Source organism: Perna viridis, chromosome 6 (assembly GCF_037379345.1).
Source record: "Perna viridis isolate PV_CMFRI_1.1 ecotype Kerala chromosome 6, ASM3737934v1, whole genome shotgun sequence".
Taxonomy (NCBI): Eukaryota; Metazoa; Mollusca; class Bivalvia; order Mytilida; family Mytilidae; genus Perna; species Perna viridis.
This window is the reverse complement of record NC_142450.1, coordinates 25,145,553-25,172,360: the sequence shown is the minus strand read 5'-3', so window position 1 is coordinate 25,172,360 and position 26,808 is coordinate 25,145,553. Positions and strand designations below refer to the sequence as shown.

Here is a 26,808-nt window from a genome sequence, read left to right as displayed (position 1 = left end):
TATCACCTGCCGTAATAAAATGGACGATGCATCCTAAATGTTGACAGCACATGATTTATATTTGTATCCTTAAACAATCGCAGAAACAAAATTACAATGCAGAAAATAAACTGAATAGAGTTAACTTAACCTGAGGCACAAAAACATTATATAATGTTACCGACCTACATTTTTACACTCAAACTATTGTTTGCGGTCAATAATGATAATAACTATTACATGCATCATTGTTGTTTTATTGTCAATCGCTAATATGAGTTTTTGAAAGACGCTAGCATGAAATGTCCATTTCCGTAAACTTATCAAAAACACATACTGCAAATGCAGTATGCATTTTTAATAAGTTGACGGAAATGGACGGAAAAGTTGTTATTGTGTTGCTCTGTTTTGCATTTTTGTTTGTATTTGTATGTTTGTTGTTTGTTAGGTTTGTTGTTTGTTTTGTTTCGTTTTGGTTTGTTTTTATTTATGTTCTCTTAACTGCATCTGGCGATTGATAGTTTTACACAAATAGGATTCAATTGATAAAAAAAAGTGTTACCCTTCGTAAAGGTAGCCGCGCAAACTACAAGATAAAGTATCGTGTGTCAAAGTGTGTCAAGTCACGTGTCATAGATATTGAATACTACATTAACATATTCTTCGTTTTGCCGATAAAAAAAATTATAAAATATTTGAACAAATACACACAAATCGGACTTTCATAATCATGATATAGAAGATTTCCTTCAAAAATCAAAAAATTCAAAATTTTACCTTTATATTAATATTCGCTGATGTCTAATGACATTCAATGAACTTGGTTATGTTTCAATTATAATTTTCGCTTATAGATTCACTCTCAGAAAAGTTTTATTACAGTACCATTGTCATTCGTGTCGACGTTCGAACACCACATATCTAAATATATTTCGTTGTTCAATCTTGTAAGACTCTCATCAGAATATTGGAGACAACCTCTGATAAAACTAAAATATGTTTTATATCCGTAACAAAACTACTTTATGATTCCAGATATTATGGCAAAGAATTGATATTACAACAGTTGAAGTCCACTACCGGTGCGACTAAACAGACATAATTTTTTGACAAGGAAACTATATAAGCTGTTAAAAAACTTCCGTTTTAAAGGTTAACATTATTAAATTCTCCCAGGTCAATTTATTTCTTCTTAAATTAGTATCTGTTATAATACTCCCAATAACAAAAATATAGATGCGTTGAACAGCATTTACGTCCTGTAAAACTAAATATATAGCTCAAAGTGGATATTGCATACCTTATATATGTCTTCAAATTGGTTGCCATTCCGGGTTTTAGATCAAACCAAAAAGAAGCTAATTTAGTATGCAAAGCATCAAGCCTTGATGATTATCATAAAAATAAAATAATTCAAATCTTGTATTAATTGACACATTATAGAATAAAAATTATGTGCTCTTATTTTGTATCATGAATATCAGTGGGCTCACATTAAAGTAATATTCGTTTATAACTTATGTTTACAAGAACAATTATTGAGGTCACTTCGACCGTTGTATAAACACCAAACTGCATGCGAAATCGAGGAATTATTAAAATTCGATTAGTGTTATTAAAACAAAGCTTTGTAAATTGTATAATTACGTCTTATGGGACAATTTTGTATATGAATTGGGAACAGGGAATATATAATGGAGTAATGTGATATTAGGACTAGAGGTATTGGAATGTTTTCTCCAAACAAAAAATGTAAATTCATGCTGACAAAGAAAAACCCACTGGTACTATCAAAAAGATTTTGATGTTTTTAATGTGTTTGAATTTCTGGTGGACAACATTTTTATCGAATTTGGGGTTCCAGCAGACCTTCGGAATACAAATGGGATCAAATAGTTCGCCACTCTTGGCCGGATTTGTTCTTACATTCGTGCAAAGACGGATATTTACAAGGGCTACGTTTGAAAAAAAGAGAGTCGAAATACGTTCCTCTGCTTCATTCCTAGACCTTAATTGATACCTTCATGTAGATAATTCATAATGGCGTTTGGAATCGAAAATCCATATGACAGTTATGATTTTGATTTTCAACCAATTAGATTCTCCTTTCGTAGTAGCAGTATACATTTCACAATTGATCTGTTACTGTAGGGCCTTTTATCTGTATACGGACTTTCTGAAGAGCGCGGATATTGTGATATAGACATCAGGGATAACCTTTATTCATATCATCACAACAGGAGTTGTACGATTGACGAAACAGTTCGATCGACTGTTTTGACGTTTCTTTCTCACTGATGAGACAAGATATCTTCAATTAGATTTTACGTTCCATTGGATTGAAAACTACCAAACTCGTTACATCAAGTTCAAGATCACATCCCGGTCTGTTCATATGTACAGTTGAAATTGTACCAGTTCATATCATGGTGTGATATCACAACTATCTAGCCGCCCAAGAAAGGTGATACACGACCAAATTAAAGAAAATCTACTTATAACAATGTAAAAAGATGTATCATGTTTTATATGGTTAAATCATTTTAATTTTAACAAAATAAGGCTTGCACCAAACCTCTTTCAAAACTTTTAACTTCTATACTCACAACTGTCAAAGAGGGTCTGCAGCCCTACAACAACACTTTTTACTCCCGTAGTGATATTAATTCAATGTGGATCCTAAATAATTCCAAAAATCTTTTGGAGACAATCAGTTCAAGACTATTATCTGATTATAATAGCATTAAAACCTATGATTTTTCAACATTGTATACTTCTATTCCCCATACTCAGTTAAAATCCCGACTTAAAACATTATATATCGTTGTTTTTCCAAAAAAGATGGTACACCTAGATACAAATACATACTTCTTGATAGAGATTCCTCATACTTTGTAAGAAATACTTTCAAATCATCTTCCAAATATACAGAATAAAATGTTAACAAAATGCTGAAATTTTTAATCGACAACACATTTGTCCAGTGTGGTAGACTCGTTTTTAATAAATAGTCGGCATTCCAATGGGAACAAATTGTGCTCCTTTACTTGCTAACCTATTCCTTCACTCTTATGAGTCTGACTTTATAGCTGATCTGATCCGAAAGAAAGTATATCGTTTGGCTAGATCCTTTAATCTCAGTTTCCGCTATTAAGATGACGTATTATCTTTAAACAATCCTACTTTCGAGATTTGATATATCGCCTCTACCCCAAAGAACTTGAGACAAAGGATACTACAGACACAATGAAGTCAGCCTCATATCTTGACCGACACTTACAGTAGTTTTATGGTCGTCATCATGAACTCGTGGATCGGTATGGCTGATCCATCTGCACCATGAAAACTGATTTATTCAACGGGCCATAGTTTTCCTTTCCTCGTTTGTCTAATCCGGACTTGACTTTTTATGAGCAACTCGGCGGATGTTTCTAGAAAAGCAGAGGACGCTTACCCTACCGGTGCACCTGGGCCATGTTCCTAATTTTTATAGGAGTCCGAGTTCCTCATTTGCTTTTGTTACTTTGTATGTATGATTTTAGTTACTTTGTGTTCTTTGTTGTATGTGTCTGTTTTCCATGTCTGGTCTTTGTCCCTGGATTAAATTTTGATTACCGCGTCAATAACAAAGTAGATTTTATAAAGAAAAAATTAAGAGGTATACCTAAAAGTTCTGAAATAATCAGAAAAATATTAAACGCTTTGAATATTGTCTTTTTTATTTCATATCGATTCCTTAAAAGGATATCTGTTTTTTTTTTATTGATAGGAACTAACCTAGTCCTAGTTTTACAATACATAAGGAAACGCTTGACTTTAAAATGTTACCTGCAAGTGTTGTTAAAAAGACAACAGATTATTTTATTAATTTATGGATTTTGACTATCACTCATCGCAAATATTGCAGCCTTGCATCGCAAATTTGACAGTTCTAACATCGTTTGGGAATTTTCGGACCGTTCTATAAGTTTACAATATCTTCTCTGCATCGATTTGATCCGGTGGAGCAGTGTAGCGAATAGAGGCATCACATTCTGAGACGTTTGTTTAATAATGATTTGTAGTGACATGCATCATTAATTTGGTCCTCTATCCTACTTAATAACACCTGTCCCGTACTACCATACATCGTGTACTAAGTTACAGCCCTAGATTAATCCTACGAGGAGGAATACCCGGCCAGGGAAAGCTATAAATCTTATATAGCCTAGCTGGTCAAGTGGTCTAAGGCGCTGGACTTTGTGCAGGTGTTGTTGTCATAGATGTCACAGCGGTACGAGTTCGAGTCCCGTGGAGGGAACGTCCAAAAATTTGGATTGCAAATTTGACAGTTCTAACATCGTTTGAAATATTTCAGACCCTTCTATATACATATTTAAATTTGATGCAAGGCTGCAAAATTCTATGTTGATCCTCCCCATGTACATATATGCTATGTGTCTTTATAGTAATGCACAAGCAAGTAAGATGGTAGAGTTCCCACATCCCGTTGGACTTCTTATAAATTTATATATTTACATAATATGTATAACTTTTTAATATTCAAAGGTAACCCAGCAGCACCAGCTACTCTACCTATGTTTGAACCTACAGCTGGAATTGAAGAAGGACAGAGTATTACCTTCACCTGTACAGGTAATGTAGGTAAACCTTAAGGTAGGTTCAGATGGATCAGGATTAGAGGGTATCAAAAGCAAATATTTGATTCCGAAACTACAACAGCTACAGTGATGCCAGGTACCTGTACATTTAACGGTACAAGCACATTCACCATGACGATGATCCAAGAGGATAACGACGTTGTTGTTAGATGTCAGATTTTCTATGATAATGTCGAAAAAGAATACAAACAAACCGGTCCGATAAATGTTTATTGTAAGTTCGGTATTGTCACAAGCACCTTTTAGCACGTGCTTTGTTAAATTTGTAAGTGAAACAAATTTAACGGGACTGTTCAAAATATACTTGGTTAAATAAAGATTTTGTTCAGATCTTATATAAGCGTTTGTTCAAACCATTGAATGGTTGTGGTGCGAGTTATGCATTAAATATTGAAGCGTCGAGGATTGAAATGTACATGTTCAACATCTAAACAAACATTGTATTTTTAATTAAAAAAATATATTGTTTCATTTAAGTTTATTGTAGATAATAAAATGATTAGAGAAGGTTCAAAATATTTTATTTCTTCTTGATTTATTTACTATTTTCTTTAAATAAAGTGCAAAAAAGTTACATACATAGATTGTAAGAATTTTAACCTAACATAGAATATTAATTATCAAAGAGTTTTTATAAGCTTTGATTTTGTGGAATGAAAGTCAGAGCAAGTAATAATCTAGGAAACCAAGGCTATAGCGGTAAACAATAGAATGTAATCCAGGGACAAAAACTAGACATGGAAAACAGACATACACAACAAAGAACATAAAGTAACTAAAAGAGTAATCAAGGGAACCAAGGTTATAGCGGTAATCAAAAGAATGCAATCCAGGGATAAAGACCAGACATGGAAAACAGACATACACAACAAAGAACATAAAGTAACTAAAAGAGTAATCAAGGGAACCAAGGTTATAGCGGTAATCAAAAGAATGCAATCCAGGGACAAAGACCAGACATGGAAAACAGGCATTCACAACAAAGAACATAAAGTAACTAAAATCATACATACAAAGTAACAAAAGCAAACGAGCAACTCGACTAAGCACTGGGAGCATGGACCAGGTGCACCGGTAGGGTAACCGTCCTCTTTTTTCTAGAAACATCCGCAGAGTTGCTCATAAAAAGTCATTACAATAAAGGTGATAATTTCATTTGATATTAAAAATGATGTTGAAATTACACAGAAAATTATCTTCTCTTACTTTATGGTGGTATGTTTGTAAGTTCCTGCATACTAGCAATAAGTGTTGATTTCATGGCTCCTATGATGATGCGGAGTGCCAGATTCTGGACTTTATCTAGAGTCTGATGGTGAGACTTAGCTCCTGTCTTCCAAGCACTAGAGCCATATTCTAGATATGGGCGTACAATTCCTTCGTAGACAGATTTCAAAACGTTCTCATTAGCGCCCCAGTTTGTACCAGCAAGTTTTCTCATAATGTTTAGTTTTCGTCTGGCTTTGGCTTCTGCTCTCATTATATGCTGTTTCCATGTAAGTCTTTTATCGAGGGTTACACCAGGATATGTTTGCTGATCTTCCATTGTGATATGGATGTCATCCATGGTCAGTTTGACAGATTGGGTTTTAGGTGAGAGTGTAAAGAGGGTTTGCTGTTGTTTTCTCTCAATTGATGGTAACACACCACTCATTGGCCCATTACTACCATATATAATGCTGCTTGTATCCTGTACCTTGCAGTAGTTGCATATTCTTTAACTATTGACCAAACTTGATGACTTTTCATTCATAATTTCATCGGTGGCAACATCCCTTCGGCTCCTGCGTATGGAACGTTCATATCACAACTCATACGTTATGCCGGAGCTTGCCGAAACTACGCAGACTTTTTGTATCGCGCTAGAATTCTAACAAATAGGCTTCTGGAACAGGGTTATGATGCTACAAGATTGAAGTCATCACTACAGAAGTTTTATGGTCGTCATCATGAACTCGTGGATCGTTATGGTGTATCCATCAGCACCATGAAAACTGATGTATTCAACGGGTCATAGTTTCCTTTCCTCGTTTGTCTACCCCGGACTTGACTTTGTATTAGCAACTCGGCGGGTGTTTCTAGAAAAGCAGAGGACGCTTACCCTACCGGTGCATCTGATCCATGCTCCCAGTTTTTAGTGAAGTCCGAGTTGCTCATTTACTTTTGTTACTTTGTATGTATGGTTTTAGTTACTTTATGTTCTTTGTTGTGTATGTCTGTTTTCCATGTCTGGTCTTTGTCCCTGGATTACATTCTTTTGATTACCGCTATAACTTTGGTTCCCTTGATTACTCCTTCATAGCATCAGAGGACAAGATCGTCTGCATAGAGCGCTATTTAACACCATTTGGTAGCTCTGGTACTAAGTCATTCAAATAGAGTATGAAGAGAATTGGTAGTAATACTCCTCCCTGTGGTGCACCCGGTTTTAAAAGTATTTTTTGGCCATGTTTCCCATTTACGAGTACTCTTGCCCTTCTATTGTACAGATATTAGTTGGTCCATTTGTGCATTCGTCCACTTACTCCAAATCTAAGAAGTTTAACAAGAAGGCCATCTTTCCAAACTTTGTCAAATGCTCTCTGAAGATCAACAAAGACAGCTAGTGTTACTTTCTTTAATTGAAATGCATCCTCGACTACTTGAGATAGATGTGTTGTTTGATCTTCTGTGCTCTTGTACTGTCTAAAACCAGCTTGTTCATGACCAAAAAAGTTCTCCGATTCCAAGTATGCATGTATGTGCTTATTGATTATACGCTCCATTAATGTGCAGCAACTGCTTGTTAGGCTAATTGGGCGGTAGCTTGAGGCTTTCGACTTGTTCTTTCCTCACTTTAGTACAGTACCTGAACCGATCCGTGCATCTAAAATTGCGCTTGGTCATCTATCCGTCAAACCGATCCATTTAACTGATGATCGCATCACGTGACCACAGAGCGGTCAATGCATTTTACGTTTCTTTGTTCTTTTCTTTGTCAGTTTTACACATATTTGCACAATGTTATATATTTAAACATCAGTTTATACTTTTATTTTTATTTTTTTATTTCAAACATATCTTATGTCATTTTACATAACAAAACTGCGATCCGATCGGTCACCGGTCATTGGTCATCGATCAGTCAGCGATCAATCAGTCAACGGTCATCGATCCGTGAAATCGTTGCGCAGATCGGTTCCAGGACTGTATTGGCATCATTATTGCTTCTTTTCAACATTGAGGGACTTGATCTTGTTGAGCTCAGGTTGAGAATCTCTACCAAAGTTGTTAATGCTAAGGTGCCAAGATGTTGAAGCATGTAATTGGTGATATTATCTGGACCTGGTGCCTTCTTCATTTTCATTTTTCTAATGGCTGCCTTTATTTCAAACATGGTGATATCTCTTTGCATAAGTTCATATGTTGGCACCTTTGATTTTTCTCTCAATTCAGTTCCTATTTCTTTTTTCCGTGATGGTGGTATATCAGTGTTGCTTTCTTATTCATAACCTTTAGCAAATTCATTTGCTGCCGCTTTCCCTATGGTCATTTCTCCTTCAACTTCTAGCGTGATCTTTTCACCTGTGTTTCCCTCATCATTCAGTGCTTTTGTCAAGTTCCGAGGCTTTTTTGTATTTTTTTCCATATCCATAGATGATGATTTCTCTATCCACCCTTTCCTTTGACATTCAATTTTTGTTCTTAGATGTTTAGCCTTGCACTTTTGGAATTTGATGTTATTTTCCTGGGATTTAGTTCTGCATCATCCTTTGACCTTGTGAGTGCCTCGTGTGTTGCCTGTATCTCACTGGGCCAGAATGGCTTGTGGTCCTTTCTTACACCTCTTGGTATACTTTCCTTTGCTGCCTTTAATACAACAGTGTTGAATGCTTTTCCCACATTGTTAATATTCTTTCCCTCTATTGCTATGTTTCGTGTAAGCTCATCTGTTCTAGCTTGAAACATACTCCAATGTGCCTTCTTGTAATTCCATCTTGACAGTTGAGCATACTCAGATGTTGTTGTGTCTGCATAACATGGATATCATGACAGGTCGATGATCACTGCCTCCTAGCTGGTCACATACATTTCTACTGTTTTTTTTTTTTTTTTGTGTATATCGTCAGTACAGAAAGCTGGATCTGGTGTGGTGGTCGTATGCCATCGACCGGAATAAAAAGTAGGCGCGTTAGTGGCGTCGATGACAAGGATAAAGTGGTTTTCATCCTGCCAGTCTTCTATGGTCTCCCCTCTTTTGTCCATGGAATTATATCCCCAACTTTGTGATTGGCTGTTGAAATCACCTACTATGATGAATGAACTGTCTGGTATTTGTATGGTGTATAGTGACAGTTTCTTATAATTGGGACTGTAGAAGTTAACGATGTTAGATGTTATACGAGCTTTTCCCAATAGTTGCTTTGATGTCAATGTATTCTGCTTCCTCCATAATTTTTTTTGTCTCTAAGGCATTAATGTTGTTTCTTACAAGAGTCATTACACCACCTTTCTTTCTTTCCTTTCTATCACTCTTGAAGACTTGGTATCCCCAGATCTTTAAAGGTTTGTCCTCTTGCAGATGTGTTTCTTCAATACAGCAGATGTTCACATTGTTTTCATGAAGAACGTGTTGACGTTTGATACCCTTTCTGCATTCCACTGCACCATGTTAATATGTGGTTGCTTTTTTTTTCCTTTTGGTTTGATTTTCCTAAGATCAGTAGCTCTCCTTGTTTGTCCCCTGACTCCACAAGACGAAACTAACGTACCTCCAGTAGCATTGGTTGGGCTCCTTCGAGACAGAGAGCCCGGCACTGCACCTGCCTGGTAGGTCCTCACAGGGCGAGCACCAATTAGGTTACAATACTGCGGATTGTACCACTACAGAACAAACATAATGATTAGCATGTAAGAATTTTTATTTGAAATATATTTCACATTTTGGGGGACTTTTTTTCGGCAAAACATATTCCTATGTGCACAATCTGTGCCCCTCTCTTGGGCGATCTGTTTCTTTATTTATTTGAATCGGCGTTTCTTTGAAATTTTAGTAACGACTACAACGTGAAGTAAGCTAGGTCCCTTATTTTACACATATATAGATATTTGTATATTGACCATGTTTATATTTCTTCTTAACAATCTTAAATTCACAAATCATATTTACAAATCGAAAAAAATATGATTAACAGAGCGTGGTTTTGATCCACGGTGCTCTGGGTTATGGGCCCAGCACGCTTCCACTGCGCCACCCTGCTCATACTTCCTATTGGCATAGTTTAACAACAGTGCAAGTACATCAATATATTGCACCATTTAAAAATATATATATATATCATCAGATTGTCTATCAATGGTTTGATATAGTGTTCTTGTCTGCATTTCCAAGTGTCATTGTCATTTAAAGATCAACTTTCAATTTACTCCGTTTTCACTTTACTAGAACAATATACCGTTGCATATGATACACGTGATGAAAGCGTTACCCGCCATATCACACCAATAAAATCATGCTACCCCCATAGAGCGGTAGACTTTAATCTAAAGGTCTAGGGTTCGAGTCCCTACGTGGGCAGCCTCACTTTTTAGTGTACTAATATTGATATTGATTAGTTTAAATGAACCGACCCAAAGCCATATTTTTATCCCCTACAACTGGAAATTAAAGAGTCTACAAACGAAGCTTCCTCCATGCGGTTTTTGGATTTTTACACCGATTTTAACGATAATAATCATTTCAGTACAACAATATAGGACACCCAGGCCGGTTTTTATTGTAAATAAATAAATTCATTTTTATTTTAAGTACATTTGTAATATACCAACTTCATCAGCTCGTGGTGTTTTCATTTCTGAGTTGTTAAGTTATGCTAGCAATTTTTATTCTGACATAATAATGCCTAAGAAGGAGGCTTTAGGACCCAAGGTATAACACAACGTTTCATGTGCTGCCTGATAAAGTTGCACTTCCGATGTAAAAATCTTATTAAGAAATATTTTTGTTTGCAACAAAAAGACTTTTGAAGATGCATTTTTATAATATCATCAATATGTCTGCTGTACTGTTTTGAGTAATAACGATAGCAACTTTGCCCAATAGCACTACTTAAAATGGAAGCAGGAAATTGAGCACGCTATAAAACCTGGTTAACTACCATTTCCATCACAAATGCCTTTACCAAGTCAGGACCATTCCGATTATTTTCAATTTTATGGTAATTGCCTTGATATTGCTATTTAATTTATGAACTTTGTTATTTTGCCTTTTGACGACTGCCAGGAGTAATTGTTTCATTATTCTTTATGTCTAATGGACAAATGCATTTACATAATTAGATACTGGTACATATCAATAAGGAAAAAAACCCTTCAGCACGAAATCTACTAAAACTAAAACGCGGAGTGGTTACTTGCAAAAAAAAGAAAACAATACAACTGTTCTTACACTTTTTGTTTTTTGCTTCTTTGAGTTTTATTTTGTTTTGTTTTGTTATTTTTATTTTTATTTTTATTTTTTTTTTAACAGATTGTTTTAAATTCAGGAACGAGATACAAACATGTACGATTGAAGTTTAAGGTTTTTATTATATAAGTTTTGCTATTTACATGAATTTTCCACATTGAATGATACTCTATCGAAATGTTGAGTTCTGTTGAAATTATTCATATGGATTGAACTACAACAGAAATATGTTTTCGTTACTAGCAAGTACCAATCGAACAGTTCTCTTTGGACATAAACCGACTACAGAATAATATAAAATAAACTAAATAAGCACTTTTTTGGTAATAACATTCAAGTGTATAGTAGTGTTAAATTTTGAAAAGTGAATTAATCCCAAATTAAGTGCAAAGTGTATTATCGAATATAAATGCGTATTAAAGTTCGCAACGTTAATAAAAAGGTTGGTTAGAAGTTTATATATTTCAGGGATACGGTCTTATGTATTATTGTAATAATTTGCATATTAAATTCAATAATATAGTATTTGAGCGACGATTTGCTTATATGCTGAAGCGTGTGGTGTGTAAAAGCACGGAAATCTCTTTTCCAAATGCTTTCAATTGTTTACTTCAAGGTTTTAATTGTTTATTTATGTTTTTTTTTTTATTTTTCATGTTGCATTTTTATTATTATTATTATTTTATTGTATTTCATTTTAAATGCATATACAAACTTAAAGCGTTCAAAACGACACACTTGCTCTTAAAAGTACAACGCAGATATTATTTTGTCCTATGCACAAAGTCATTAAAGGCCACAGAACATATTTTATTCTTCTATTGTTCTCTATTTACAGCTTTTCTATGGGGTATACTTTTCACCCTCTAAATTTTCAATACGCTATATATCCATTCCCCTTTCTTGCCACCTCCATTACTCATTTCCGAGTCTTCTAAACAGGGGTTATGTACACTACGAATCAACATATTTTTAATATTAATTTAGTACAGACCTTACCCTATTGTTGCCTGATACCATATAAAATGGGGGAATTTTACCTTAAGCAAACACTGCACTCTACGGTAATAATGCAAATAAGAATAAAAAACAAATAATCTTATGTGTTATAATTTACTTCACCTTAAGTGACATATAGACGTAGAATAGGTAATACCTTTATCATTCTACACTTCCTGGTTGAAATGTGGTACACTGTATTACTGGTTACTGCTGTTTATCTTATAGCAGATGTTTCTTTAGGTAAGGCATTATTCTGTGATTAAAGGTATGATATTTTAGGCAGTTTTCCCAACAAAATTCTGCAAATATGTTGTTAAAAGTTCTAACAGAGAAGAAACAAATGAAAGAAAAATCTGTGTTCTGTACATTCAGATATTTATATTTCGAACACGTGATTTTCTACCCGATTAATCACCATTTATACACATTAATTGACCAATGCATTCAATGAGTTTTGTCTTGTTAATATTATAACTATTTCCACTTGAATTTATATTGAATAGTGTCACATAAACAGATGAATGTGTGTGTGTGTAATAAATCGCTACATAAAGATAACTGCAAAAGGATAAGTACGCTTGTAATATCAATAGACCGTTAATCTCTACCAGTACTGCGTGTCGGGGTCGCTTTTTTATCCAATCATTGGAATGACTGAGTTAAAATCTTGAGTAAAATAAGATATTAATTAGACAGTCCAATTTGTTGGAATGTAGCCTATACATACGATTATATTCTTTTAAAAATATTAGATTCAAAATCTCCAAATGCTATAATAATTAAGATTCCTATCATGATTTCCAACATTATATTTCCAAATGATTTCCGACTATCACTGTATATTTTAGTACTCGAAGATGATATAATTTCCATTTAACACAAGTCAACAAGCGGGAAAGATTTTTAGTCAAAACACAAGCAGTGCAGTTCTATCGATATTAAGTGTGATCTTTAATCTTATCTATACGTACCAAGTGAAAATTAACATTTCACTTGATTCCACTCACAAGGCTTCTGTAACCAAAGAAATGTTTTGTAGTTGTAAACTAATTGACCTCTTTATAAATTTGTCTCTGCAATTTGTAAGCAATACCTGTTTGCAATATGCCTTAGAGACTTAAAGAATGTTTTACAAAAAAAGATAAACGGGTAGACTTCGGTAACATTAAATGTTTTTATATTTAATACATTGGTGTAATTGAGGGTCTATATCTTCGATAGAAAAATATACTTTATATTAATATTTATTAAAAACAAATGAATAAGTTCTACTTAACCATTGCATAAGGAAAATTGCATATGTTTTCATATGTTTCAAGATATATGGAAACATATATTTAGTTTTACTACGGAATTGTATCTATTTTTTTTTGTTGTTTTCATATGTTTCAAGATATATGGAAACATATATTTAGTTTTACTACGGAATTGTATCTAGCTTGTCGTAAAAGGCGACTAAATAGTGCTCAGAACGCTTGCCGGGGGCTAGGGCGCTCTGCCCACAGAGCAACTGGGTTGTGTGTCCCAGGTGGTGGAATGGGGTACCCCTGGCGTGTTACATGCTGGGGATGTCAGGCTATAATACGGAAAACCTGACCGCAAACCATAGTGGTGTACCGTGTTGGGAAAGATGCCACGTTCCTCGCACGTTAAAGAACCCTGCTGTGGTATTCGATAGGAGTAGGAACCTTTGCGCTCCGCCACAGGAGGCTAAATTGCCCGACCTTACCCATCCCCCCTTTTTCCAGTGGAAATCAAAATTTGTCGACCCTATTATCCTTGTGACCCATCCTTTTTTTTCATTTCATGTTCATTTTATCATCCATTTCATGTTCATTGTCTGAATATAGCTGAAATATTGCTGCTCGGACGTTAAACCCCAACAAACAAACAAACAAACATTTTTTTTGTTTATTATCCGAGGAATACTTAGAAAATAATAATAGTAGTAAGACTTATACTACTCCAAAGTAAAGATAGTGGAAAACCATAAGTCTGTATATTCCTATTTTGATCTCTCTCGCTACCAAAGACGATAATTGTTATCTACCTTCTATGTACTTGATTCCTAAACGCCCTAAAGAGCCCATATAAACAACACTACATATCTGGATCTGAAAAATGCCCCACCAATCCTCTTCCAAAACTTATATTCTCATAGTGTCAAAGAGGGTCTCCAGTCCTACCACGACACCTGTTACTGTCGTAGTGCTATCAATTTAATGTGGATCCTGCACAATTTCAAAGATCTTCTGAAAACCCTTAATAAAAAAAATTATTGTCAGAATAAAATAATATTGAAACCTATGATGTTTCTAACTCTTTATACTTCTTTTCCCTATACTTGGTTTAATTTCCGACCCAAAAACATTATACATTGTTTTTACTCAAAAAAAACGGCACTCCTAGATACAAGTATAAAGTACTTAGAGATTCTTCATACTGTGTATAATCAACTCCTAATTATCTTCCAAGTATACCAAATGTGTTTTCAAAATGCTGGAATTTTCTATCAACAACATATTTGTCCAGTGTGATGGACGCGTTTTTTAATCTCCTTTAATCTCAGTTTCTGCTATATAGATGACGTATTATCTTTAAACAATCCTAATTTCGGGGCTTTGATACATCGCATCTACCCCAAAGAACATGAGATAAAGGGTACTACAGACTCTGTAAAGTCAGCCTCATATCTTGACCTACACTTAGAAATCGATCCTAAGGACAAAAGTGATGACTTTTCATTCAGAATTGTAACATTTCCTTTCATCTGTGGCAACATCCCTTCAGCACCTGCGTATGGAGTGTTAATACTCATACGTTATGCCAGAGCTTGCCGAAACTACGCAGACGTTTTGTATTGCGCTAGAACGCTAACAAATAGGCTTCTGGAACAGGGTTTTGTTGCTACAAGATTGAAGTCATCACTACAGAAGTTTTATGGTCGTCATCATGAACTCGTGGATCGTTATGGTGTATCCATCTGCACCATGAAAACGGATTTTTTTTCAACGGGTCATAGTTTTTCTTTCCTCGTTTGTCTACCCCGGACTTGACTTTTTATTAGCAACTCGGCGGGTATTTCTAGAAAAGCAGAGGACGCTTACCCTACCTGTGCGCTTGGTCCATGCTCCCAGTTTTTAGTGGAGTCCGAGTTGCTCATTTGATTTCGTTACTTTGTATGTATTATTTTAGTTACTTTATGTTCTTTGTTGAGTATTTCTGTTTTCCATATCTGGTCTTTGTCCCTGGATTACATTCTTTTGATTACCGCTATAACCTTGGTTTCCTTGATAACTCTTTCTTTGCAAGGGCTTGCCGTAATTACGCAGATAATTTGTACTGCAATAGACTTCTTACAATTAGGGTTCTGGAACAGTATTATGTTGCTATAAGATTAAAATCATTACTACAATTTTATGGTCGTCATCATGAACTCTTGGGTCGTCGTGGCGTATCCATCTGCATGATGAAAACCGATTTGTTCCCTTTCTTATTTCGTCTACCATGGGCTTGACTTTTCTCACTTGTTTTTTTTTTTTTTTTTTTGAGAAAAGCAGAAGTCGCTTACCATACCGGTACACCTGGTCCATGCTCCCATTTTTATAGTCCGAATCGCTCATTTACTTTTGTTTATATATACGTAGTATTTAGGTCATTTAATTTTCTTTGTTATGTGTCTGTTTTGTTTTGTTTTTGGATAGTTAAAGCATACGCCTTTAATAATTGAAATCATTTGTGAAACGATTGTTTTCCTTTTAACATATCCATGAAATATTAGTATATATTTATATTTGTATTTAAAACGTATGTTTTTATATGTTTTTCATGGTCGTTCTGAACAAGAGAAAAAAAAACAGATGAAAAATATATGTTGCAATTTTTTGTGTATATAAGAATTCCTTACTAGTTTGAATATAAAATTAAAAATGTCACTTTAGACTTTTTTCTTTCAATTACTTATTTAACAGCCATGATAATATTTACAATATTGTATGTTTGCAGATGTAACTGGAGTAACAGTAACACTGTCGTCAAATCCCAGTACAGGTGTCTTAGGACAAGGTGGGGTTCAGTTGAGGTGTTCGTACCAAATAACAACCGAGGTCGTCTCAGGAATATATTTACAAGGGAATGTGAATGGAATTTTCGCTGATATTGCAAACTTTTACCCACCAAACGTACCTTTCAATACTACATACACCAATGATGGACAATATCTAGAATTAAGAACAACATTGATCAACCCTGGTTCAGGGTCTTCTTCAGCTGTTTTGACATTTAACCGAATAGAATGTGAAGATGAAAAGGAGTACAAATGTAAAATTTTATATGCTCCGAGTTCTCATCCGATGTTGTCAGACATCGCTTCACTCATCGTGAAAGGTGTACATATAATTATATAGTTATGTACAAAATGTTAAAATTTGTAATATTTCTTTTTTACCTCTGTTTGCGGGGTGCTTTTGGCTTCGGTTGCAATACGTCTGCAAATATTTTGTATTCATCACCTTTTTATAAAAGTCCATAATTTATTTGTTGAAATACCATTTCTTTTTAACTATTTAATTTTCATTGAAATTTATGAAAGGATATGCTTTCATTGACTGATGATATTTTGTTATGATACTTCAAACGCATCATCATGTTGAAGTCGCTCGCTTCGAATTAGAACTCTTCTTTCTTTCCTTTTTCCATTTTATGATGATTTCTTTACATTTTAATTTTTTTTTAATTGCTTTGTTTACGTATAAAGGCAATAACAATTCAACCGCTTGACAACAACTTTGATATGCGGAAACGTCTCAAACTGGTAAAATGATCCGATCCATTAAACCACAGTTTACAATTATTCGTCCCTGTATCATTTGTATGAATACATCACTTTTGCAGAAAACGCATGCTAGTATAAAAAGTTATTTTTAGCTGGAAACAAAGCTGAGAAGTCCCAGTACTGTTGCACGAGAACATAATGTAAAATCATCCCTGTACGTAATTATAATTCATTAATGACTTAAAGAACTAATCAAAATTCGTCTAACAACAGAAACAAAAAAAAAACGACAGATAGTCTCCTTATCATTCCAGTATAATTGGCAAGTTCTCAGACATGTAGACTAAAGCAAATAGTCAATTTATTAAGTGTTCTAAAACGATTGGTTTAATGTACTTCAAATATGAACAATAGGAATTAATTTTTTGTTAAATCAAACCAAATGCATATACAGCTGTAGTCTGGCATCACTGTAGAAATTTTCATGTTAACTGAGAATAGTCGAAGAGCATGCTTTATATCCATTTCCGAGTGGAAAATTTGCTCGAAGTACACTTACCCATACCACGTGAAATACATGCCAGCCATGCTCAACCACAAACCCACGGTTAACACAAAAGGGTCTAGTATGCAAGTATTCTGCATCAATAACAGAGTAGATTTAATCAAAACTCAAACAGTAACTTTATTGTTCTGAAATAATAAGAAAGTATAAAACCTATTTTTTTACAATTTTGCATCGATTCTTTAGAATAAAGCATGTTTTTATTGATAATTACTAATCTATTCATCCTTTACCTCATTACAATACCTAAGGAAAGCTTGACTTCAAAATATGTTGTCAGTTTAAAGTCTGTAAAGATAATGTTACCTTATAATTATTTTAAAGAAAAAGAAGAAACATTCTTTTATGGATTTTGATTATCATACATCGCAAATTTGCAGGCTTGTACCGATTGAAGATTCTATATGTACATTAGACTTGTATATATCGATGTTGATTGTAGCTGTGCGTGCTATATGTCTTATAGTAATACACTATTTAGTAAAATAGTATAGTTCCAAAACTCATATATATATATATATATATATATATATATATATAGGAAATCCATCAGCACCAGATACCGTTCCTTTGTTTGCACCCACAGCTGGTATTGAGGAAGAACAGACTATTGCCTTCACCTGTACAGGTAACGTAGGTAAACCTAAAGGTAAATTTAGATGGGTCAGAATCAGAGGGAATCAAAAGCAAATATTTGATGCTGAAACTACTACAGCTACAGTTATGCCAGGTACCTGTACATTTAACGGTACCAGTACATTCACCATGACGATGACCCCAGAGGATAAAGATGTTGTTGTTAGATGTCAGATTATCTATGAAAATATCGCAAAACAAAACAGACAGACCCAACCAATAGATGTTTATTGTAAGTTCTGTATTATCACAAGAATCATTAAGTACACACTTTACTTAATTTGTAACTGAAACAAATGTAACGGAATTGAACAATTTTGTTCATATTTTTATACAAGCGTTTGTTCAAACCATTGCATGGATGTGGTGAGGGTTATATCACATTAAATATTAAAACTATAAAAAAAAAAAAACAATAGCAATAAATATGTTTAAGATTTAAATGAACATTATATGCATTCTTCATTCAAAGTGAAAAACCCAAGTAAATGGCAAGGGTATTTTACATTCATAGGTTGTAAAAAGTTTAATCTAACATAGAATGTGAAATGCATTGTTGGCCAAAGATAAATTGTCAAATATTTTGATTATCAAAGTTTATACTATGTTTTTAAAGACAGTGTACGAGGAGTACAGGTTTCGTTACCTGCTAATGCACCACCAAGTTATGAAGAAGGAGCAGATCCTATTCAGTTGACATGTACAGCCCACGGAAACCCAGCACCTTCATCTCAAGATTACACTTGGTATAAAGAATCAGATATCAATAAACCTCTCGGGACAGGAACAACATACACCATTCAGAACGTGGTGGTTAATGAGACAGATAATTATGTGTGTTTGGTAAAGAATAGTTTTAATGGAAAGACGTTTACCGATGGCGACAAAGCACATATTAGAATAGGTAATCTTAATCAGTGAAATCGCTGTATATTTGCATGTTGATATTTCATAGTTTCTATTTAAAATAATCTTAAACTACTGTCTTGATATCTCCTTCATTAATATTATTTCATAAATTATTTATTTTAGTGTTTATTTATTTTCTGTTCTCTTTATACAGTTTAAATTTTCTGAAGTTCGTTTTGACTTTCGAGTAAAACCTTTAAGCTATGTGCCTGTATATGCGATATCCACGTATGAATTTCGATGTTAATTTATTCTTGTTTAAAAGCAGGTCTTTTATTATTTTTTTTCAGACATTTCAACCACCCTTGGTCCAACAACTACTCCTGGTAAAACGACTTATCATCAAAATTCAACAACAGCAGATATTCTCCATGGAGGTAAGCGATGTAACTACAGTGACTAGTTTTATTTTATTGTCATTTTATTCAATACATTTAACGAAATTGAAAAAAAAAACAGAACAAGTATATTGCATTGTCATTTTTGTCAATATATTAAAGTTGTGTGAGATTACATTTTTTATTTTATGGAATTGAAATAAAACAGAACTTTATATTGTTGGCATGTTTGGCAAGTACGGTTCAAAAATTATTCAAATATATTCTCAATATAATTGATTTAATGACACTACTGGATATACTACTGCTGCGGAAATTTTAAATATTTGATTGTGATTTCTAGTCAAGGGTTTGCACGTAAATATCAAGTACAAATTGTTCTCTATGATCAGAATGATTTGAACTTTATTGCTTCAATTCGAAAAGCTGTACGTTTGTTATATCAGTTATTTACTACTTGTTTTAGCAAAATGATTTTTTACATACGACATCACTTTCTACATCGTCCTACATCGTTCAACTTTGAACTCTTTGTTTACAATGTTTAATTGTTTTCTTCAGAATGTCAAGGCTATCCTAGTTTAATAGGAGCTGTAATAGCAATATTCATTGTCCTTCAAATTGTGGAAGTCATTATTTTGTACATTTTATATCGTAAAAGTGAGTAACAATTTACACTTTTGTAAGATATTTTCTGTCATTTATAATGAAATGTGGATTATGACAAAATTGATATTTTATCAATTTACATTTTTGTAAGATATTTTCTGTCAACTTAAAAATGGAAAATTGTACTTTTAGTTTTCTTTGTATAACGTTTTCAACGATTTTGTAAAGTTTCATGCCTTATATATATACCTAACATATAATTTTGTCACGTGATTAAGTCTTAATTGGTAGTCGTAATTTTTTTCAGGATTTATCACAATAAATAAGGAAAGGTAAGTAATTTTGAAATGCTTGTTTTACTTGTGTTAATAAACAGCCATGATTTTTCATTAATAACAAGCATATGCATTTTATGGATGATTTAATACTTCAATACACTCCATTCCTAAAAGAAAATATCTGTTCGCCGTTAAACTATACCGTAATTGGCGGCAAGTTAAACACAATTGCTGAATTCATCTGTAAAAAAGTTCAGATAGCAAGCGTATGGGCATCTGTATCAAATATATAATTTTTAAATCTGTACTCAAATAGGTAGTAACGTTCACAAATTTAAATATTCTGTGCTTAAAATGCATCATATGCACATTAAGTATATGGAATAATTGAATAATTTGAAATCAATTGAAATCACTTTGATAACAATGTGTTACTGTGTATAATTCAACCATTCGAATTCTAAATACCCATATTCAACAGTCTATATGCAAGTTGATTACACGCTATTATCATGAAAATGGTTATAAACATGTAACATCATCATCATATCATTATATTTAACAGAATATACGAGGACGTAAAAGGACGAAAGGAAACAGAGCGACACGTGTATAGTACTATGAACCAATCTACTGGGAATGCAGACAACACTGGAGAACATTATATGGATGTATCATGATATGGCAGGAAGTTTTAGTGCAAGTGAACATGGGTGGATATCAAGGAGGTTACAATATCATTCAGTCAAAAGACTCCAGGTTAAGGGAAAAGCTATCAATTGAATTATTGACAATTTTTGTTTGTAGTTAGGAGATATATCATTCGTGAAAATTGGCATGTTTTTTTCAACCTACAGACTATCTTGTGTAAAGTTAGGCTATCTTGTATGCATTGATGGAAACGTTTTATATCAGAACAGCTAATACTTAACACCGTTTAGATATCAGCAATTAAGTAATTGTAGTTATACTATTTGCTGTTGTTTTTGTGTGAGCGTGTGTGTATTTTATTGTTTCTTTGGTCTAATTTTTCTAAAATTAATTCTTTTCTATTTTTTTTGTTCATTAAATAAAACCATGTATATATGTAGCACACCATAATAGTTTTCTGCTAGATTCTCCTTCATTATGATGACAGATTTATTCATATCAATGAACATTTGACGTGATTTTCCGTTGTTTTTCAACAAAATACGAATATAATTCCTTTGAATATTTAAACTTCTTTAATTGTTCATCTTGGTGGGATTCTTGGAAATGATCTGAAATACAATTTATATTTCATGTGCAGGTAGGGTTCATGTCTTGTGCAGACGAGCATTTATAATAACAGTTCTTTTTACAATATACCTATCTTGAATATTTTCTTTAATTATTGTATCTGCAGAATTAATGTAAAAGATTAACATTATTCTGTTTCAAAATACTCTTCTTCTAAATAAGTTGTAGAAATTAAGAGTCAATTTGAAAATAATGGAAATGTATTTCCTATGATGTTGATGCATTGGTGTAAACACGATTATGTTTTTGTGTTATTGTACTGTAAATTCAACAGGGAAAAAACGTACGAAAAAAATGAATAAAATGGCATAAATATACCCATGACTTTATTGTTCTTTGAACACTGATTGACTTTTGTAAACTATGACCTTTTGGAACTTGCTAAAACATATATTTCAAAAATACAGATTTGTTTCTCACAACTGAAATACGAAACATAATACAACTTACATTTACATGTATATCCCATAATGACAAAACTTGTCATGATTGGTTTTGAAAAAGTCATGTTGTCAGTCTTTTTTTTTTCTGGAGAAAAAAAAATTATGGTTAATTTAATGCTGTATTTTTTACGATAACATTAAGCCTTGTGACAAAAACCAAATATTGTCTAATAATATAGGAAAAAACTTAACAATAACAATAAAATGTAAAACAAGAAAAACAAATATGAATATATGTTCACACGTCAGATGTCTGTAGAAAGTAAATATGCTTATTTCAGAATATTTACACCTAAACTATATCCTACTGGTATTAAAAAATTCGAAGACCCTTGATCTGAGAATAAGATTTCTTTCTTTATACAAATAGCGTGTTAAAAATTATTGATGTATTATTCACGGCAAAAAAATCCATAACTTTCTCCTGCCCCGAGACATATGTTATTGAAAGAGTAATCAAGAAAACCAAGATTCTAGCGTCAATCAAACTAATGTAATCCAGGAACAAAGACCAGACATGGAAAACAGAAATACACAACAAAGAACATAAAGTAACTAAAATAATACATACAAAGTAACAAATGTAAATGAGCAACTCGGAATCCACCAAAACATGTGATCATGGGCCAGGCTCACCGGTAGGGCAAGAGTCCTCTGTTTTTCTAGAAACACCCGCCGAGTTGCTCATAAAAAGTCAAGTCCGGGTAGAGGAAAGAGGAAAGAAAAAATATAACAGTTGAACAAATCAGTTTTCATGGGGCAGATGAATACACCATAACGATCCACGAGTTGATGACGACGACCACCATCTTCTGTAGTGATGACTTCAATCTTGTAGCACCATAACCCTGTTCCAGAAGCCTATTTGTAAGAAGTCTAGAGGGATACAAAACGTTTGCGTAGTTTCGGCAAGCTCTGGCATAAAGTATGAGTTGTGATATGAAACCTCCATACGGTAATCAAAAGAATGTAATCCAGGGACAAAGACCAGACATAGAAAACAGACATACACAAAAAAAGAACATAAAGTAATTAAAATCCTACATACAAAGTTACAAAATCAAATAAGCAACTCGGAATCCACTAAAAATTGGGAGCATGGACTAGGGTAACGGTAGGGTAAGCGACTTTTGCTTTTCTAAAAACACCCGCCGAGTTGCTCATAAAAAAGTCAAGTGCGGGGTAGACAATCGAGGAACGGAAAACTATTACAGGTGAATAAATCAGTTTTTATGGTGCAGATGGATACACCATAACAATCCACGAGTTCATAATGATGACTATAAAACTGTAGTGATGACTTCAATCTTGTAGCAATAAAATACTGCTCCAGAAGCCTATTTGTTAGAGTTCTAGCGTGATACAAAATATCTGCGCAGTTTCGGCAAGCTCTGGCATAGCGTATGAGTTGTAATATGAACACTCCATACGCAGGTGCCGAAGGGATGTTGCCACAGATGAAAGGAAAGTTGTCAATTCTGAATAAAAAGTCACCACGATGTGGTCGTTAATAAAACAGATAACTTTGTGTGTTTTGTGCAGATTAGATTTCATGGAAGAAAATTTAACGATAGCAATAATGCATGTATCAAATATGCAAAATATCAAGCTAAATATAATTGCACTCTGATACTTCATAGTTTCTATTCCAAATTAAATGTCTCGTAAATAAGTTTTAAAATAACTGTTTTAATATCTCCTTTATAAAAAAAGTTGTCAATTTTTAGTGGTGTTTTCTCCAGTTCTCGTTTTTCGTATTATTATTATTTCGTTTTAGCATGTGCAACTTTTGACTTTCGAAAATAAGACTTTGACTGTTCATAAATGTTCAAATAAAGCAGATATTATCCACGGTGGCATGTGTTATAATTACAGAGACTAAATTGACTTTGTGGATATACTTTGATATACATGAAACTCTATCTCTAGCGTCTGGAATGATTGTATTGCTGTCTCCATGTTTAGTACTTTTAGTCCCAGACGAAACCCGTAAGGCCGAAAGTTTTCTTATGGTTCCCTTTTACATGTTATACATTTTTAAATGTGGATACTGTTTACTTGCTTATTAATCTTATTTATACTTAACTGAGCCACTCATATTATAGTGTTATAAGATCAACCGTGTCTGTATGTCATGCCGTCCGTCCGTTCGTTTTCTGTCTGAAACATACCTACACTCAATCAAATTGATTTCTAGATTAATAATGTGTATATTGGCAGCAAACTTTGGTTTTTGTTTACTCAAATCTTCCTGTTAACGTTTAGAATTTGATGTATAATTTAAAATTTATAGTAAAAGTTTCGTTGCAACATCTCAGCTCCACATCCTTTGCATTAACACTTCTCATTACTTGAATGTACATCAGTTGCTATCTGATATCAATTCCTTTTTTTCAATAAAAAGGAGTTGTTCATAGAAAAATGCTCTCCTTTTCTACAATGTCATACTTTGCAAGAAACACTTTGTTTCCAATGCTTTATTGTTTTCTCAGAATTTTAAATCTTTTGAAATAGTCTACCCATTTATAATGAATCACTGATGTTGGCTAATTGCTTTCAATTCAATACATCAATTTAAATTTTTCATGAACAAATTACCTCTCAAACCAAAAAACATTCTTTGTGTATCGCTTAAGGCAATTCCATAACTCTACTTGTAGCATTTCTTACCTAAACCCTAATAATAAATAATTCCATCGAGTGATAAAGTTAAACTTAATTGTGTAAAGTTGACGCAAATTAGTAATTGAGGCACCATCTTGAAATTCTAATTAGTCATTTTTTTTTATTTAAGGAATTATTGCAATACATGGGAGAGGTGAGTATTCTTAAACAGATGTTTTGTTTTTGTTTGTTTTTGTTTTTGTTGTTTTGTTTCTGTTTTTGATTTTGTTTTTGTTTTTTTGGAGGGTTTTTTCTTGTTTTAATATACTAGTCAACAGAAGAAACGCTATAGTATATTAATCCATAATCGTTGTGTAGAAAACAATGCCAAATGATTTTTTTTAAAATCCTTATATTCTACTTGATACAGCAACAAAAGATACCTCAAAGAGATGTTTGAACCAAATACGGACGAACCAAAACAATTATCTGAGATTTAAATTTCCTGAACTCAATTAGAAAATTATAGGATCTTCCCGTAGACCCGGAATTATGTTGTTATGACGCTCAGTTACTCCTCGGATCGCATTTAATGTGTAAAGGACATATCCCGGGTCGTGACATTATGATGTCTCACGGCGTCTGTGCGATCATTTGGTGAGCCAGTTTGCGTCACCGTTGTCATTAGTCTTTATATTGTTATTTTGTGGGTATTAAGTTTCAAGTCACAACTCATAGAAAACAGGCGCATACACCACCGGTGCACCTGGTCTATCCTTCCAGTTTTCAGTTTAGTCCGGTTTACTGATTAATCTTTATCTCATTAGTATTTCTTTCCTTGATAAATGGATTTAGCCAAAAGTCACAGGGTGCTAGATCTGGACTGAATGCAGGATGTGGCAAATGTTTAATACTGTGCACCTTTGATATTCTGTAACAATGGCAGACTTGTGCGCGGGTGTTGTCATGAAGTAACTGGATACCACAGAAACCAATGCGTGAACGGACAGCTTTGTAGTGTTCAACCACTTCCGGTAGAACTTTTGTAGTTTCCGCGGGACAGGAATTGGAGCAACAGCTCCCTTGACATAAAGAAAACTGATTTTTTCGACGTGTCATAGTTTTCCTTTCCTCTTTCGTCTATCCTGGACGACCTTTGATGTTTCTAGAAAAGCAGGGGACGCTTAACCTACCGGTGCACCTGGCCCATGCTCCCAGTTTTCAGTGGAGTCCGAGTTGCTTATTTACTTTTGTTTATTTTGTATGAACTATTTTGGTTACTTTATGTTCTCTGTTGTGTGTGCTTGTTTTCCATGCCAAGCAGATTCCATGTTATTGGTGGCTCAAGGTAAATATTATCCAACTAAAATGTTTGTTCCAATGTAATGGTTATATCATATGCATTTCAAATGGTATAAACTTTGATTTATATCGACAATGGATGGCTCAGAAAATGGCGCTAAAGTTCCATACGGTATTTTGGGATTTAATTCTCTTTAATTATTAAAGTTAATCAAAATCCATCTGTCTATTTTGAGAAAAATTGTATTTCTGCTATGACATTGGCGAATATCTTTATAACAAAATTTGTCATGTGCTAACCATTGCATGATTTTTGCATGGACCCCCTCTTAAAGGGATACTGTTTAAAACGATGAGCAAACAGGAAAGTGAAATACATGTATGTGTTACTGTGAAGCTGCTATTTTCATATAATGACCAAAGTCCATATTTCTATTTTTTTTACGTAGAACTTTCTTGGTGTCGATATCCATATCTCCGTGTACGTGTATTATCGCCAATGCGATTATCTGTTCTATTTTTTTTAAGTTATAATCCAACTTCTTCATTTTCAAGTTTCGATTCCTTAACGGGATCGAATGTTGTCGACTGGTCCTTTTACTATACAAACATATTGAAAAAACTGTGATTTAATTAAAATTTATAATACACAGTATATACACATAATACACAGAAAAGTGGGGAATCAGTCCGAAATTATCAAATTAACAAAAACTGCTGGTAAACGCTCTATAATCAATTTATTTATTTATTTATTTATTTATTTATTTATGAAATCTAAATGAGTTAAACCCGAGTTTGAGCATTATTTCAGTCATTCCACATAACAAAACAGACGATCCCTATCGGTACGTCTGCCCGTTTATCAATTTAGTGGAAATCTCCAGTCCGGCGCTGACATTTCAGGTGTTGTTCATACCTGTGTTTGATACTGTAAAATCAGCTTTTAAGTCAGAGGTGCGTTCAATATTGTGTTGATATC

General features: G+C 33.6%; 1 protein-coding gene across 7 annotated transcripts in view; it reads left to right on the top strand.

Annotated features, from left to right (window-relative positions):
• Positions 1 to 26,808, top strand: part of LOC148614229 (cell adhesion molecule 3-like) — a 74,243-nt gene that overhangs the window by 16,308 nt on the left and 31,127 nt on the right. The window contains exons 1-8 of one of the 7 annotated variants that reach the window (XM_088588185.1): positions 12,227 to 12,327; positions 16,093 to 16,473; positions 17,968 to 18,294; positions 18,679 to 18,966; positions 19,262 to 19,348; positions 19,871 to 19,969; positions 20,226 to 20,250; positions 20,762 to 21,794. The exons of 3 other annotated variants lie outside the window; for them this stretch is intronic. In XM_088588185.1, the coding sequence (XP_088444311.1) occupies positions 12,270 to 12,327; positions 16,093 to 16,473; positions 17,968 to 18,294; positions 18,679 to 18,966; positions 19,262 to 19,348; positions 19,871 to 19,969; positions 20,226 to 20,250; positions 20,762 to 20,876 (1,380 nt within the window). In that variant the 5' untranslated portion in view covers positions 12,227 to 12,269 and the 3' untranslated portion in view covers positions 20,877 to 21,794. Of the gene's footprint in view, positions 1 to 12,226; positions 12,328 to 16,092; positions 16,474 to 17,967; positions 18,295 to 18,678; positions 18,967 to 19,261; positions 19,349 to 19,870; positions 19,970 to 20,225; positions 20,251 to 20,761; positions 21,795 to 26,808 lie in introns of those variants that run through there. 3 more of the 7 variants (XM_088588191.1, XM_088588184.1, XM_088588186.1) reach the window with 3 other exon arrangements.